Genomic DNA, 17,761 nt, shown 5'->3' with positions numbered 1-17,761 from the left:
AAGGAAGAAAGGGGTTTGTACTTGCAACTGGAAACTACATTTTTGCTAACTGAAACTGTGCATATTCATGATTTAACCTCTTCTGCACAAAATATGTTCATTCAGATTTCATTTGTTGAAGTCTAGATTTTAAGGGCATAAGGATTCATTTTTTAATCCTTTCTTAAGAAAAGTTTTATTTGAAACTTCAAATGTTAAGACCAGCTACTCCAATTACAATGCCATCATTGGCAATGTTTTAAATGAGCCACATAAAGATTGTGTCCTCAAAAGAAAATTAAGCTACATAGAAAATAACCCTACATTTCTAGAGTTAACTCAAAGTAAGAAAACATGAGGCACAGTAAAAAGTGTAATAATACAACAAAGATTAAAAATCTTTAAACATGTTAAGAATTGTAAAAGTCAACACTATTCTTCAGGAAAAATTTTAATGGTCATAAAGTCATAAAGGGAACCCCATGGCTACAGAAACCACCCTTCTGCCTCAGATAGGAGTGCCCCAGGCCTCCTGTGGTCAATGACCGCCTTCAGCATACCACACCAGTGGAATCTGAATTTCACTCATTTCTAGTGGCCTTGAGCATCGCTTGCCATGTTTCTTGGGCACTTGGACTCGTGCTTCCATGAACTGCTCATTCACATCCTTTGCCAAGCTTTCTGATGGACTGCATGTCTTTTCCTTGTCAGTTTAAAAGCACTCATTGTATATTACATATCAACTGTTTATCTGTCAGTTGTTGAAAGATTTTTTAAAACTCTGTCCATTTTGTGTGTAATATCTTTAGCATACAGAAATTCTACATTTTTATATGTGTAAAATATTTCTTTTATCACATAGCTTTCTTTTCTAAGATGGTATTACTTTATTACATTTCAATCTTTAAACCAATTGTAATTGCATATATGTGTGTGGTATGTTACCCCAGGGTTCAACCAGATTTCCTTCAGGTGGATACCTAGGGTTCCCAGCAATGTTTATTAACCAATCCATCCTCTTCTCATTGAAGTAAAAAGAAATATTTTTGGGGTTCATTAAACGTCCATATGAAAGGAGATCTATTTCTGGATTATCTACTCTGACTGAACAATTCCCAGGTCAATGTGACAATAATCTGATCCCACTGACTCTATGGTATGTTCTGGTATCTGGCAAGGCTTTTTTAAAAAAAACTTGTTGGATGGACCTAGAGATTGTCATACTGAGTAAAGTAAGTCAGACAGAGAAAGACAAATATCATGTGATGTCACTTATATGTGGAATCTAAAAAAAGGGTACAAATGAACATATCTACAAAACAGAAATAGAGTCACAGATGTAGAAAACAAAGTTATGGTTACCAGGGCGTAAGGGCGGGGGGAGGGATAAATTGGAAGATTGGGATTGACACATATAAACTACTATATATAAAACAGATAACTAATAAGGACCTACTGTATAGCACAGGGAACTCTACTCAATACTCTGTAATGGCCTATATGGGGAAAGAATCTAAAAAAGAGTGGATATATTTATATGTATAACTGATTCACTTTGCTGTACACCTGAAACCAACACAGCATTGTAAATCAACTATACTCCAATTAAAAAAAAAAACTTGTTTGGCCATTCACAGACATTTCTTTTTCCCTATTAACTTTTAATTTATCTATTCTATAAACAACTCTAATGAAAATCAAGATGGAACTGCATTAGATACATGAATTTTTAGAGAACTGACTTTTTTTTTTTTTTTTTCGCGGTACGCAGGCCTCTCACTGTTGTGGCCTCTCCCGTTGTGGAGCACAGGCTCCGGACGCGCAGGCTCAGTGGCCATGGCTCACGGGCCCAGCCGCTCCGCGGCATGTGGGATCCTCCCGGACTGGGGCACGAACCCGTGTCCCCTGCATCGGCAGGCGGACTCTCAACCACTGCGCCACCAGGGAAGCCCGAGAACTGACATTTTTATGATAGTTAGTTCAGAAAAATAGTATGTTCAGTTCTACTAATATTTCCTTTAATAAGATTACATCACTTCCTTCAATATAAGTAACTACTTTTCTTGTTAAATGTGTTCTTAGGAATTTTATCATTTCTGTCACTCTTTTAAATAGAACATGTCCCCCATTTCCATATTTAGGTGCTTATTTCAAGCATAGAGAAGAATTTTGCTTTTAATAATCATTTATGCTGGGTGTATTGAGCAATCTTACCAAACTTCTGTGAATCTTACACAATCACATAACTAGCAAAAAAGAGAGTTCACTTTCGTTTCCAATATTTATACCATTCCTTTTTATTGTAAATAAATAAATATTTATTTACTTCTATTTATTTGGTTGCACCGGGCCTTAGTTGTGGCACGTGGGCTCCTTAGTTGCGGCATGTGGGATCTAGTTCCCTGACCAGGGATCAAACCCGGGCCCCCTACATTGGGAGCTCAGAGTCTTAACCACTGCACCACCAGCGAAGTCCCCACCATTCCTCTTTCCTGTTGGTCTTACTGCCTCTATGACATTACTAAGTGAGCATCCCTGCTTGGTTTTGAGTTTAAATTAAATGGTTTTTTTAAAAAAATGACTACAGTGTTTCATTGTTTAGAATAATATTTGGTACTGATTTTTAGAAAGTAATCTGACATATTTAAGCAGTTCCCTTTTCTACTTATTAGAAGTGGTTACTATACTCTTTATCAAATGCTTAGTCAGCATCTGCTGATCTGATCCCACATTTTCTTTTTCCTTTTATCTCCTGATATAATAATGTTGAGGGAATTCCTTGATTCTGAACCAATCTTGCACCCCTGGCATAAACTCAAGTTGGTCATACTTTTTGTACATTGTGGAATTCTATTTGCTAAGATTTTGTTTTGATTTTCTGTGTCTACGATCATAATTGAGACTGGTCTCCGGCTGCTTTACGTTTGTACTGTTTTTCAGGTTTTATAAAGGAAACTAAATCAATAAAATGAAATGGTGAGCTTTCTCTCTTTTACCAAATTTTTTTTTTTTCACGTCACCACGCAGCATGAGAGATCTTAGTTCCCCAACGAGGGATTGAATCTGTGCCCCCTGCAGTGGAAGCACCAAGTCTTAACCACTGGACCGCCAGGGACATCCCCAAAATATTTTTTAAAAGATATTCAGCTATTTCATATGGTTTTCATGGATTAAAAAAAACCTCCCAACAATCAACATTGACATGCATACTTAAAAAAAAAAAAAATCAGGCAGATAGATTCCCACTCCCTATTCCCCACACTACTGTCCCCAAAATATGTTTTCTAGAGAGAAACAAAAATACCCAGTGTGGGATAATGAGTGGGTTATGAGAGAAGAGACTTTCTAGTAATGGTTTAATTAGGAGAAGCCTCAAAAGGAGAGGAGAGGAAACACATAATGCTCAGGTTCTAGACATCCACCAAAACTCCAAAACTTTTTTGACAATTTTGTGTGACCTTTTTAAAAAAATTCTTTTGCTCAACTAACAGAATATAACTGTTGGGACTCCTTTTGTAGTAAAAACTCAAAGGTCTTTTAGAACTATAGCAGTTACTCCTACAAAGCTCAACTCTCCCCACCCCCTCCTAATATACTGGAGTAGATTTGGAATTCGATTTCTCAAATCTTCTCTGCAAAATATGATTTCAGCTCTGCTGTCCAGTTCATCTCTTATTTATAGTTATTTCTCAGTTTACTCATTTCTTTTTTTTTTTAATGAAAGGTTTTTTTTATAATTTATTTTATTTATTTTTGGCTGTGTTGGGTCTTCGTTGCTGCGCACGGGCTTTCTCTAGTTGTGGTGAGCGGGGGCTACTCTTCGTTGTGGTGCGCAGGTTTCTCATTGTGGTGGCTTCTCTTGTTGTGGAGCACGGGCTCTAGGCGTGCGGGCTTCAGTAGTTGTGGCACGTGGGCTCAGTAGCGGTGACTCACGGGCTCTAGAGCACAGGCTCAGTAGTTGTGGCGCACGGGCTTAGTTGCTCCGCAGTATATGGGATCTTCCCAGACTAGGGCTCGAACCCGTGTCCCCTGCATTGGCAGGCGGATTCTTAACCACTGCGCCACCAGGGAAGCCCAGTTTACTCATTTCTAATAATCTCCCCAAAAGACTAACTAAAAGTCTGAGGATCCTGAAATTCACAAAACTTCCAAAGCTAAAAAGAAAGTATGATAAAAAATATTTTTAATAAAAAAAAAGACAAAATAGCTATCTATGACTCCTGAAAACAAACTGATCTTAAATACAGTGTTTAGTCTGATATTAAAATCTATATATAAGGACTGCCCTGGTGGCGCAGCTGTTAAGAATCCACCTGCCAATGCAGGGGACACAGGATCAAGCCCTGTTCCGGGAAGATCCCACGTGCCTAGGAGCAACTAAGCCCATGTGCCACAACTACTGAGCCTGTGCTCTAGAGCCCGCGAGCCACAACTACTGAGCCCATGCGCCACAACTACTGAAGACTGCACACCTAAAGCCTGTGCTCTTCAGCAAGAGAAGCCACCACAATGAGAAGCCTGTGCACTGCAATGAAGAGTAGCCCCTGCTCGCTGCTACTAGAGAAAGCCCGCACGCAGCTATGAAGACCCAATGCAACTAAAAATAAATAAAATTAAAAAAAAAATCTATATATAACAGGCATGGCTGAGATGAGGAAAGGTCCACAAGTATGCTGAATACTAAGGGTAAGTTTTCTGTTTGATTTGTACAAATAAACCACATAGCACTCTTACATACTGTCAGCAGGAAAAAGTGCTTCAACTCCAAGTGTAGGAAAATCTGGCCACACCTACAGAACTACATATGCATTTACTCTTTGACACAGTGATTCAATCCTAGGAATTCACCCTGAAGATACACTTCCAACAATACAAAAATACATGCTTTGGGCTTCCCTGGTGGCGCAGTGGTTGAGAGTCCGCCTGCCGATGCAGGGGACACGGGTTCGTGCCCTGGTCCGGGAGGATCCCACATGCCGCAGAGCGGCTGGGCCTGTGAGCCATGGCCGCTGAGCCTGCACGTCCAGAGCCTGTGCTCCGCAACGAGAGAGGCCACAACAGTGAGAGGCCCGCGTACCACAAAAAAAAACAAAGGAAAAAAACATGCTTTAACTCATTCTTTGCTGCATTATCTGTAATTGCAAAATATTAGAAATAACCCAAATGCAGAAAACACAGGAAATTAGCTGAATAAACTATGGTATATCTTCAACAATAACTATTATATAACTGTAAAAAGAAAATGAGGAAGATCTCTATGGAATGTTATGAGCGATTTCTAGGATACACTGTTAAGTGAGAAAAGCAAAGAACAAAAGAACATTTATAGGAGGTTACTTTCAAAGTAGGAGGAAGAGGAAATAATTTAAATATAAATTTGCACACATATTATGGACATGCTTTTTCCCCACAGAAATAAACAAAGAAAGGATAATAAGAAGCTAATAAAATAAGTGGGAATGGGATGAAACAATAGGACAGCGAGTGACACTTCTCTGAGTTCACACTTTTGTAGAGTTTAGCTTTTGGAATCTTGTTAATGTGTTACATATTCAAAACATAAAATTAAGTTCACAAAGATGAGAGCAGATCCCTAAACTAAATAAAAACAAAAACATATAAACCAAGGGGGGGGGATAAATTGGGAGACTGGAATTGACATGTACACACGACTACATATAAAATAGATAACTAATAAGGACCTACTGTATAGCACGGGGAACTCTACTCAGTATGCTGTAATGACCTATACGGGAAAAGAATCTAAAAAAGAGTGGATATATATATATGTATAACTGATACACTTTTTGTACACCTGAAGCTAACACAACATTGCAAATCAACTATACTCCAATAAAAATTAATTAAAAACAAAAAACAAGCAAAAAAACCAAATCAACCTAATAGTATTTTAAATAAGTAACATGTCCACATAGGAAGAAGGGAAAAAAACTAATCTAAATAACTTCTGAACACAGTACTTCATATATCCTCAGGCTATAAACAAAAGAACTATGAAGTAACCTTGAACGCCATTGAATAGGTTTGTTGTTTGTGGTGGATGGGAGTGTAGAAATTCTGAAACTATCTTGTTTGTATCATAGGATTCAGAGAAAAAAGGCGGGCCTCCTCTCGCTCAGTCTCATTCACTACACCAGAACTGAAGCCAACAGATTCCTTTAGGAGCCTACTTCACCCACAAAGGCTCATCACAGGCTGTTCACCTCCCACTGTGCAGATTAACCAGGCCCAGTCACTCACCCATCTGTTTGTTTATTCATCCGAAGTTTTTTTTTTTGGCCGATTTAACCTGGACCACCGCAGTGAAAGCACAGAGTCCTAACCACTGGACCACCAGGGATTTCTCCAACAAATATTTTTGAACAGGTCACCTACTAAGGTCTCTATCCAGGAACTAGGCTTACAACTAAGAAAAAGACAGGCAAGGTTCCTGCCCTCAGAGCTTGTTTCAGTGCAAGCAGACACTCAACAAGAAAACTAGTCAGATTATTCCACACGGTAAGTGCTATTAATAAATAAAGCAAGGCCTTCCCTGGCGGCGCAGTGGTTAAGAATCCGCCTGCCAATGCAGGGGGGACATGGGTTCGAGCCCTGGTCCAGGAAGATCCCACATGCTGCAGAGCAACTAAGCCCGTGCACCACAACTACTGAGCCTGCACTCTACAGTCTGCAATGAGCCCGTGTGCCACAACTACTGAAGCCTGCGTGTCTAGAGCCTGTGCTCCACAAGAGAAGCCACCGCAAGGAGAAGCCCGCGCACCGCAACGAAGAGTAGCCCCCGCTCACCGCAACTAGAGAAAGCCAGCACACAGCAAGGAAGACCCAATGCTGCCAAAAATAAATAAATAAAATAAATAAATTTATTAAAAAAAAAAAGAAATAAAGCAAGGTGATGGGAAAGAGAAGATGTTCTTCAGAGCAGGTGGGGAGAGGGAACTGCTTTAGATTAGTGGTCAGGAAGCCCTTCTCTGGGGAGGTGAACCAAAACCTGAAGGGTAATCGGCCAAATATGTGAGGATCTAGAAGAGTTGCATGATAGGAAGAGAAAATGCCAAGTGCAATGACCCTGAGGCCAAAGGAACCCATTTAAAGATAGAAAAAAGGTCAGAGAAACCAGAGTGCAAAAATTGAGGAAGGGAGTGGTACAAAATAAGAGAAGAGGGAAAAAGCAAGAGCCAGATCATATTGGGCCTTGTGGCCTTGGTCATGACTTTGGGTTTTCTGATCAATGGAGAGTTTTAAATGGATTTACTTTTTCAAAAGATTGTTGGGGTGCTGTTTGGAGAATGGAATCTAAACAGGCAAGTGTGAGAGACTCCAGTCAGAACGCTCGAATAGTGGGCCCAGCTATTAGGCCCACTATGACAAATTAGGATGGTAGCAAAGGATACAGAAAGAAATGGCCAGATTGGGGATACAGTCTGTAAATGGAGTCAAAAGTACCTGCTGATGGATTGGTTGTGTAGGGTAAGGAAAAGACAGGAATCAGGCATGGCTTCCAGCAGCCGGGTAGATGCTCAATGCCATGAACTGAGATGGTGAAGACTCAGGAATGTCCAGGATGACTTTTTCTGGGGGTAAATGACTTTGGCAAACTGATCTTGCTGGGGGCTGAAGGCCCTCCTGACATATGCTCAGTGGTATCCTAAGATAGCATCCAAAGGTGTCACACAGGCGTTAGCCTTGCCCCCTGCCCCATCCTTGAGCCAGATCACCAAGATGTTCTAATTTCTGCCCTTATGCCTCTGGCTTCCTCCTCCTCTTGGGGCCCATTTCTAGGTGGTGCTGCCTCTCTTCCCCTCATTTCTCTCCTTAAGAGCTTCTAATCCCCATTTCTGTGGCCCCTACCTACTGCCTCTGATTCCAAAGTCCTCATTCCACCTCTGCTTTCCTCCGCCTTCAAGGCTCTTGTCCATTGCCCTCTGCTTTCTTCTTCTCTGTCTCCACACCAGATCAAGGTTGCAACAATGTTAAGCATTTAAGCTGCCAAAAGGATATAGGATATTGGCCCTGTTCCTTCCAGTTCCTTATTAGCAAGACAATTTCTAGGAAGATATATCATCTTTGGCCACAGTTATAATTTGGCATTACACACACTGACTTGACTCCATTCTGAGGGAGAATTCAGGTTTTCCTGTATTCTTAATTGGAAACTGGGTTGGAGAGATAGGTAGTTCCAAAGTATTAGTAGGTTATAGTTCCAAAGCTCATAAATTAATTAACTGGAATATAATTTCTACATGGATTCCAACAGATATTTCCCAGCTGTGCACATCACTCACACTTTTGAATGGTCCAGAGCAAATGAAAGTAAGGCCCAGAGAGAAAGAGAAACTAGAAAAAGGTCCTAATTCTCAATCCAAAATTTTCTTCTTCCCCAGAGGAATGACACAGGGACTGCCTAAAATTTTAGACTCAAACCCACTTCTCTCTCTACCAAAAGTGGCATTGGACTTGCCCTGTGATCCCATCAGAAAAACCACATGAGAACACAAGATTAGCATGAGAGATAGGGAGGGAAAACTATTTCATTAGGTCAGCTGTTATTTATAAATTTATAAACCGAAATTTGAAGAGGTGAAGTATTGCTCAAGCTTCCAAAGTGAAGAAGCATCAGAGCTAGTGTCAAAAGACAGATGTTCCTCACACTCTGCACCACACCATTCCAGCATCTTAGCAGGACATCTGTGGCTCGAGAAATTTCTAACGACTTTTCAGAGATATTGCTTTTGGGAAAAGATTCTTAGAGGTGTGTTTCATTTTGTTTTTTTTCCCCTGATAGCAATTCTTGATGAAAGTAAAATATGCCATCACAAATTTATTTAACAAAATGTCAGAAAAAAATTAAAGACAAAGAACACTTTTGATTTAACCTAAGTCTGCAGACTCATTATATTCACTGTTAAAAAATTTTCACAATGAAAAGAATAAGTTGGTAAAAATGACTTTGGTATACTCTGGTTAAAAAAAAAACAAACAAAAAAACCCAAAAAAACAAACAAAAAATTAACTGTCTTAATTGAAAGAACTGAAATTTACTAAATAATACTTTATTTTTCTCCATTACACTTATTAACATGTGACAGTTTTTATGCTGTTATTGACCATCTCCTTCCACTGGATTGCAATTTCGATGAAAGCACAAATTTTGTCAGTTTTGTTCACAGCTGTATTCCCAGCACCTACAACAGGCACAGGCCCATAGTAGACATCTGATAAATATTCTTCCACTGTTGAATGAATAAATGTTAATTTATTATAGATTTCCTTGCAGCAGAGTATTCATTACAAGACTGCTTCTTGAATGAACCTTTATAGACTGGAAATACAGTATAAAAGCAGAATTCAGTGAAGGAAGCTAAGTCTGGGAAAGGAAGATTCTAGTGAGTGATCTTGGCTGATGGTGTGAAAAACAATCACACAGCAGAACACAAAGCAAAAAGAAATTTAACACAGATGTCACAAGTTTCTTGCATTTAGACTTAGGCACTTAACCAACAGGTCAGTGTCCCTGTGCTCAGAAGTACATGAGTGTTCCTTCTGTGTGTGTGTGTGTGTGTGTGTGTGTGTGTGTGTGTGTGTGTGTCTTTTACTTTACTTTAAAAGTAATTCCAGGGACTCCCCTGGTGGCACAGTGGTTAAGAAGCCACCTGCCAATGCAGGGGACACGGGTTTGATCCCTGGTCCAGGAAGATCCCACATTCCGTGGAGCAACTAAGCCTGTGCGCCACAACTACTGAGCCCGCGTGCCACAACTACTGAAGCCTGTGCGCCTAGAGCCCGTGCTCCGCAACAAGAGAAGCCACTGCAATGAGAAGCCTGTGCACTGCATCCAAGAGTAGCCCCCACTCACCACAGCTAGAGAAAGCCCGTCCGCAGCAACGAAGACCCACCGCAGCCAAAAATTAATTAATTAATTAAAAAATAATAATAAAAGTAATTCCAAAAACCTTGGTTATCTGAATTTTCTACTTCAAAGTAGATGAGACATTAGCACTAAAAGGGTATCATAGTTGAAAGAGACAGTCTGGCAGCCCATATGCTGACAACCAGGAAAAAGAAAATAAAGCAGACACCAAAAAAAGCACAGGAATCTGATATCATTTAATTTCAATTCAAATAAATCCACACACAAATAATATATAATTTCCCATGAAAGTTTTGCTATTTCAGAACATAGTAAATGATTTTCATACTGACAACACTTATAATCAAGCTTAGACTATGTTCTGTAGACTCTGCTTAAAGGCAACAAGGAACTATGTCAATCTTTATTTTTGCGTTCCGTAACATCTTACAGAAAAACCCGAACGAACATTTTTGGCCAGCTCAGTACCTTTCTGGGGTTTTGTTTTGAGGCTCTATTATGTGCCAGGGCCCACACTAAGTCCTTTACGTACAGTTTCTCTGCTAATCCACTCAATAACCCTGTAAGGAAACAAGTGTCTTCCCATTTTCTAGATGTGAAAACTGAGGCTGGGGGGGGGGTAAGTACATGTTCCAAATCAGAAAGATAGAAAGTAGTACAGATGGGATTCAACTACAAATCATGTGTTCTTTTCACCATAACAAGCTGCCCACCACAATACTAACGAACCCAGGGAAATGGTGTACTAACTGTAAGAACCATACACTGCAGGAAAACATGGCTTCTTGGCCAAAGAATTCAGCATGGCTTCCCAAAGTCATAAACCTAGAACCCAAAACTGTATTTGCCAGTCTTTTTCATTCATTCTCTTTCTTTCCTGTGGTTTCAAAAGACTGAACACTTATTTGTGCTAGTTAATCAAGAGATTCAACAATATTTTTTATGTGCTCACCTTGCACAACACTGTAATGAATACTGGTTATTTCACTCTTTCACTGGTTATTCCATTATTAACCTCAAATATCTTCTTTACCTTTTATTCAATGAAAGATACAGAACTATCACATTATAAAGCAGGAAATGTGGACCATTTAGATGAATATGGGTGATGTGGATGAAGGTAAAACAAAGTGGTGAGAAAGGGACTTCCCTGGCAGTCCAGTTGTTAAGACTCTGTGCTCTCAATGCAGGGGGCATGGGTTCAATCCCTGGTAGGGAGCTAAGATCCCACACTCCAGCATGGTGTGGCCAAAAAACCCCCAGAAAACAAACAAACAAAAAAACCAAAGTGGTGAGAAAATATCAAAATGTAGATTTCTCAACTGGAAATTCAACTTTGTAACAGTTATCTTGCAAATGTCACCACTTTTTTTTTTTTTTTAAAGTTCCATACCAGAAAGACACTTTTCAGAAGTACTTCTCTGGTAAGAAGTAGTGGGGTATTTCAGACTAGAAATACATGTTCTCCTCTGTAATTTAAGAAATTGAGATTGGATATTACTGGACTAGTTTATAACCTTCTGCTTGTATGAAGTTCCAACTTACCATATCTGTGCTAAAACAGGTTGAGGTAACCCAGATTGAAAAAAAAAGTTTCTAGCTTGATCACCTGTAAATGAAATGGAAAAAGTTTTAGAAGAAAACAGCAGCTGACAGAAAACCACTTATGGCAAAATTACAAAAAGAAAGAGGTTAATAATCCTGTAAATACTGAACTGAATACATTTTAAAAGCCAAATGATAAGTTTATAAATAACAATAAAATGAATCCATCAGCACTGACTTTAGAATGTAACACTTAAAAAAAAAATCATCTCAAAAAGGGCCTACCATTGTGTAGGGGTAGGTTGTCCACTTTAATTAATCTGCTAGTAATTAAGATGGTAACAGCTACACATTACAACCAAGTGAACCTACAGAAATCCTCAAGAAACTGATGACCCATACTTCTACTTTACAAAAGAGTTCTTTGCCATTCTCATTTACCTACACTTCAGATTTTTGGTACTTCTAACATATTTATGGAGAGTTAGTAACAATGATTAAAAGAATCACATCGAGGACTAAGAATTAGTAAGTTAAAGAGAAGTGAAACAAATACACACAAAAGCAAGTTCCCAGGAAATCTAGATCCCATTTTTTCTAAAGCTAATTCCTGAAGAGTAATCAAACAGGAAAGAGATTAGAAAACGCAAAGTACAAAAGGACCTTAAGGACATAGCAATAAGAAAAAATTTTTTTAATGTTCATAATCTGTTAATTTACTCAAGCCAGTTCAAGATCAGAATTAAGGAAGTGTTTTTGCTCAAGGACCACAGTCCAATGCTACAATTACTTAAAGAATGTGGTCCATTAATCTTAAACAATTCCCAACAGTGATATGCCTAAAACAGTGACTTGGCATTCATTAAAAACTGTAAAAAAGACTTGAGTGCATTGGAAGAGAAGCAACTGTAAAAATACAGACTCCAGGTTAAGGCAAAATAGGCAAAGTGTACCCTAGATCACATGTGCCCACCTTCGCTCTGCATAATAGATTTTCCACAGATATATGCACTATGATAAGTAAAAATGTAAAAATACTGACTCCAATTACCAGTAATAAATCCAGATATTGGCTTTAAACTATGGAACTGTTGATCATGCTTAGCTCTTTCCTCTACAGTTATGGCCCAAATATCCAGGCTACCTACAATCCAAAGAAAAGACAAAGAAATTATTCAATGAGAAAATAAAAACAAAGTGCTCACACGCACAGTTTCCATAGTACCTTAAGATACTGTCGGTATGTTATAAATGATTTGATAAGTTAACATCTGTTTGTCCTTGGAAGTTTTGAATATAAAGTTAGAAAGCTAAGAGTAGACATATACACACCACTATATATAAAACAGACAACTAATAAGGACCTACTGTATAGCACAGGGAACTCTTCTCAATACTCTGTAATGACCTATATGGAGAAGAATCTAAAAAAGAGTGGACATATGTATATGTATAACTGATTCACTTTGCTGTACAACAGAAACTAACACAACATTGTAAATCAACTATATGCCAATAAAAATTTTTTAAAGAAAGGGGTAAAAAAAGAAAATTAAGAGTAAAGCAGGCCAAAAAAAATAAAAGATATTAGCACAAACTCTTTTTTTAAAAACTTGTCCTATAACCCTGTAGTTAGCAGGACTGTATGAAGACATGTTAATAATCATCATTTATTTACATAAACAGACTGATTTACAAATCAACAGTCTAATTTAAAACAGTATTTTCAGATATCTTAAATGCCACAAGTGAAAGTTATGGAAAAATTGAGCTTCACTAAATTAGTATCCTATGTGATTCCATGAAAATCTTTTTGGAGTGATAAAAATATTCAAATACTAGATTGTAGTGAATTTTATGGCATGTAGATTATAACTCACTGAAGCTGTTTTTAAAAATGGGTATCCTGAAAAAAACAATGGCAAACCAGAGGGAACAGGGTTTAAGTCCTTCAGTTTCAGTTCTTGGACTGACCAGATATCCCCTTGTTTCTGGGATTTTCCTCACTTTAGTGTTAGGTTTTCTCAAACAAATTCACCAAATAACTCTAGATTACACAGGTAGAAGGTTTTCAAAAGTTCAGACATTTTCCCAAAAGGTGGGAACAGACAGTATGTGAAGGTGCCTAGCATACAAGCAAAATGCCTAAACACTGAAATCTCCCTTCTCTGCAGGGTCTGATATGACAGCGACAGGCAGAGCAGCAATTCATTCAGTCACTGAAAACAGACTTGTTGAACACCTCCTATGTGCCACACACTGTGTTAGACATTAGGGATAAGATGGTGACCGAAATAGATCAGATCCCTACCCTCACAGGCCTTACAGTCCTGCAACTTCTATTGCCCTGTCAAAATTTGTCAAACAGAAACAAACCCCACCAAACAAGCAAAACAAAACAAACAAAAAACTTGCTCAGTAACTAAGAAGGGGGACAAAAACAAAACAGAAAATAAAACAGTAAGACTAATGGTTCTGAAAAGGTTGCAGACTTCTGTACTAGAAGCTCACAGAGACTTTTACAGATGTAATCCCAGGGATGGGGCTTTATGCTGCCTTACTCTCTTCACGGTGGCTAGGTTTGACAGCGGCCAAGAGAAATTCAGTCATATGGCATGCTCTCTTTAAAACAAAACAAAACTTGGCCAGTAAGCAAAACCAACATTTAACACTTTCCTAATAATCTTAGGGGAAATTACCTGAAAAACACATCTTATGCAGATTGATGTTTCAAGCAGATTAACTAAAGTAAAACAAAAATGTCATGCTTTAAATCCAGTCTAAAGAAAAAGTACAGAATAAATGACCCAGTCACCTCAACAAATAAACTGCAAAACAAAAAACCAAAAAAACAGGGATGGAGAAGGGTTCACTAACAAAGCAACTTAGGAAACACATGAACTAATTGTAATGTGTGTGTCTTGTTCGGATCCTGATTTGAACCAACCAACCATAACAACAACAACGAAAAATATCTAAAGACTATCAGGGAAAATTTTAACACTGACTTGATAGTTGAAGACATTAAGGAATTACTAGAAACTTTACAGGAGTGGTAACAGTATTGTAGTTATATCTTTAAAAGTGTTATCTTTTAGAAACACCCACTAAAATGTTTGTGAATGAAATGATCTGATGTATGAGAGGTGCTCAAAAGAATCCAGGTGAAACTATATTGGCCATTAGTTGATTGATAATCACTGAAACTATATGATGGGTTGATTATATTATTCCCTCTACTTACGTGAATATTTGAAATTTGCCATAATACTAAGTTTTTAAAAATGCGATTCCAAAGTACATTAAAAAAGGAAAATCTTTGAAAACTTACCACCAAAAGGTGTTGGAAACTGAGCCATGTTTCTGTTACTTTCACCTTGCTAATGGACGCCTGTAATTGAAATGCAACATTTAAGTTTATGAAAACTTCACTCCTAGGTACTTATAAACACACTAACATGCTGTCTTAATGACCTGAAGACTGATACTAGAGTTAGGGGATAGCACTGCAAATGAATGTTACAACTAAGGGTTCATTCATTCATTCCTTCTCTGCGCAGTTTCTCAGTCCCAGGTACAATGATGGGCATTGAGGAATGTGAACGAAAGGCTCTCCAGCAACAAGAAGCTTTCAGTCTGGGGAGTGATACTATTAGCTCGGGACAGCCTATTATCTCATTATTTGTATTGTTGTATTTGTTATTTTTTAAATATATCTTTTTCCTAACCATCTACATATACTACTCCATCTGCTTCATGGTTACAACAACTGCTCTTTTTAATGAGCACTTAGTACATGCTGCACACTGTCTTATCTCTCCGTTTTTGGGGGTTTTTTTGGCTGCACTGTGCATCATGCGCAATAGTTTCCTGACCAGGGATCAAACCTGTGCCCTTGCAGTGGAAGTGCTGAGTCTTAACCACTGGACCTCCAGGGAAGTCCCTTAACTCTTTCCATAGTATCACAGCCCTATGACATAGGTACTATATTACCATTCCATACTATACACGAAGAAAATGAGAATCAGAGAGGCGAAGTGATTAGAACAACATCACACATTTGGTGACCAAGCTGGATTTGAGCAGGGGAAGCAAACTCCACAGCCTGTGCTGCTTTAATGAAAAACATTGTCTGCGATTGCTGTTTTAAAATGCATATTACACTAATGTCTGCCCAGAATACCAAACACAAACCCAGGCTCAAATATCCCCATCAGGCATTATTTGCTCATGAACAGTCAACGTGAAACCAAGCCAGTCCTCTTCCCCAACTGAAAAAATCCAAACTTAATATTTTCCTTATGCTTAACTAAACAACATGGTAAATGCACACAGTTAAAAATGAATACTAAATAGTAACAGAAAAAAATTAGATAAATTTAGAATTAAAAAGTGAGAGTCCCTTTGCCCTAATACTCAATTTCATCTGTCCATGGAATTTTTGTTTGTTTGTCTGTTTGTTTTTGTTTTGCGGTACGCGTGCCTCTCACTGTTGTGGCCTCTCCCATTGCAGAGCACAGGCTCCGGACGCGCAGGCTCAGCGGCCATGGCTCACGTGCCCAGCTGCTCCGCGGCATGTGGGATCTTCCCGGACCGGGGCACGAACCCGTGTCCCCTGCATCGGCAGGCGGACTCTCAACCACTGCGCCACCAGGGAAGCCCTGTCCATGGAATTTTAAAATTCCAAAAGCTCTATCTTGTTCTCAACTATTTATTCCTAGTGTTCTCCTCCATCTCTTTTTAAATGGACACAACTTCTTTTATTCTTCTGATTTTTTGTTTTCATTTTACTCTTTAGTTTTCTTCTGTTTCTTGCATCATTTGATTCCTTTTTTGTTTGCTCACTGATAGTTCGTTTAGGGTCATTCTCTTTCACTTTTGAGGCTTTGCTCATATATCTGGTGATCCTTGGATGTACCTTCATATTTAAGATGGAGGCACTAAAACAATGCTCAGAAGCTGGGCATGGGTGGCAGGTTTATTAATTGATGGGCTTCTCCCTATGATGATCAGATATATCTAGTCACCTGTTCACTGGGAGATCTCCAAATGTCAGATTTTTTCTATTGAAGCTATATTCAGCTAGATGTGGTATTCCAGCTGGCTTCTGGAGAGGAGTGGAGAAGGGAGAAAGAAGTGAGGGGCCTAACTTCAGTGGGTGGACTTGTATACAATCCCTTTATTTTCAACCCCATGTTTCACCCTTCTAGTCTGGAGCATCTCTGGCCTAGTGCTCTTCACATCTCCCCAGAGGAAGGGGGCTGACGTAATCACCTGTCTGCTGGGGTGCAGGAGAGAATGGTTCAAAATGTCTGAAACACAGACTGTTGAAGAATTTCGATTTTCAGCTGCAAAACTGACCTAGGAATGCCAGGAGCCTCCAAGTACTCTGGGCCTGGGACAAGCTGCTTGACCTCATCTTTATTTGTAGGCACTGTTTATCTACCTCTGAACTCAAATTAACACTCCTTTCCAAAGTTATGTTTCTCTTTACAAAAAATTGTCAAAATCTTTTGTCACTGGGGACTTCCTTGATGGTGCAGTGGTTAAGAATCTGCCAGCCAATGCAGTGGACACGGGTTCAAGCCCTGGTCTGGGAAGATCCCACATGCCACGGAGCAACTAAGCCCCTGCGCCACAACTACTGAGCCTGAGCTCTAGAGCTTGCGAGCCACAACTACTGAGCCCGTGTGCCACAACTACTGAATCCCACGCGCTTAGAGCCTGCGCTCCGAAATAAGAGAAGCCACTGCAATGAGAAGCCCGTGTACCACAATGAAGAGTAGCCACTGCTCGCTACTAGAGAAAGCCTGCACGCAGCAACAAAGACCCAACACAGCCAATAAATAAATACATACATACATTTATATTAAAAAAAAAATCTTCTGTCACTATCTTCTCTACTGTTATCTTTTTCCTTAGGAGTTTACATCTTTTAGCTGCCTATGTGATTATGGCAGACATCAGGGAAGGAGAAGAGAAAACACATGTGGTCAAGCCACCACAATGAACTGAAAGTCTGTGAGTCCAGTGATGAAGCAGGCCACTTCTCACTGCCAATTCCCTTTAAAAACTACAGCTGCTATTCTGTTCTTCCACTATTTCTCAGTCAATATATTATGTAGGTAAGCTTGATAATTTTCCAAAAAATTTTAGTTTTCCACCTCACTTAATCTTCATAATTCGTTGAAATTGACAAGTCATACGTCTTTTGAGCTGTATCCCCCCAAAATTACAGAACAAGACTGTAAAGAACATGCAAAAATTCTTCACCAAAGAAGAATTCAAAGCTGAAACTCAAAAATATATAACAAAGGATATACATTGGCAAAAACATAACCAAGGGTT

At 39.0% G+C, this 17,761-nt stretch overlaps 1 protein-coding gene across 3 annotated transcripts in view; it reads right to left on the bottom strand.

Annotated features, from left to right (window-relative positions):
- The window catches only part of ITSN1 (intersectin 1), a 230,390-nt gene that overhangs the window by 154,426 nt on the left and 58,203 nt on the right, over window positions 1-17,761 (bottom strand). For all 3 annotated transcript variants that reach the window (XM_060150881.1, XM_060150879.1, XM_060150880.1), the window contains exons 2-4: window positions 14,745-14,804; window positions 12,465-12,557; window positions 11,414-11,477 (exon numbers count right to left, since the gene is read on the bottom strand). In XM_060150881.1, coding sequence (XP_060006864.1) covers window positions 11,414-11,477; window positions 12,465-12,557; window positions 14,745-14,772 — 185 coding nt within the window. In that variant the 5' untranslated portion in view covers window positions 14,773-14,804. The remainder of the gene's footprint in view (window positions 1-11,413; window positions 11,478-12,464; window positions 12,558-14,744; window positions 14,805-17,761) is intronic.

The sequence above is a fragment of the Lagenorhynchus albirostris genome, chromosome 5 (genome assembly GCF_949774975.1).
Source record: "Lagenorhynchus albirostris chromosome 5, mLagAlb1.1, whole genome shotgun sequence".
In the NCBI taxonomy this organism is placed as follows: domain Eukaryota; kingdom Metazoa; phylum Chordata; class Mammalia; order Artiodactyla; family Delphinidae; genus Lagenorhynchus; species Lagenorhynchus albirostris.
This window is presented reverse-complemented; position numbering and strand designations above follow the sequence as displayed.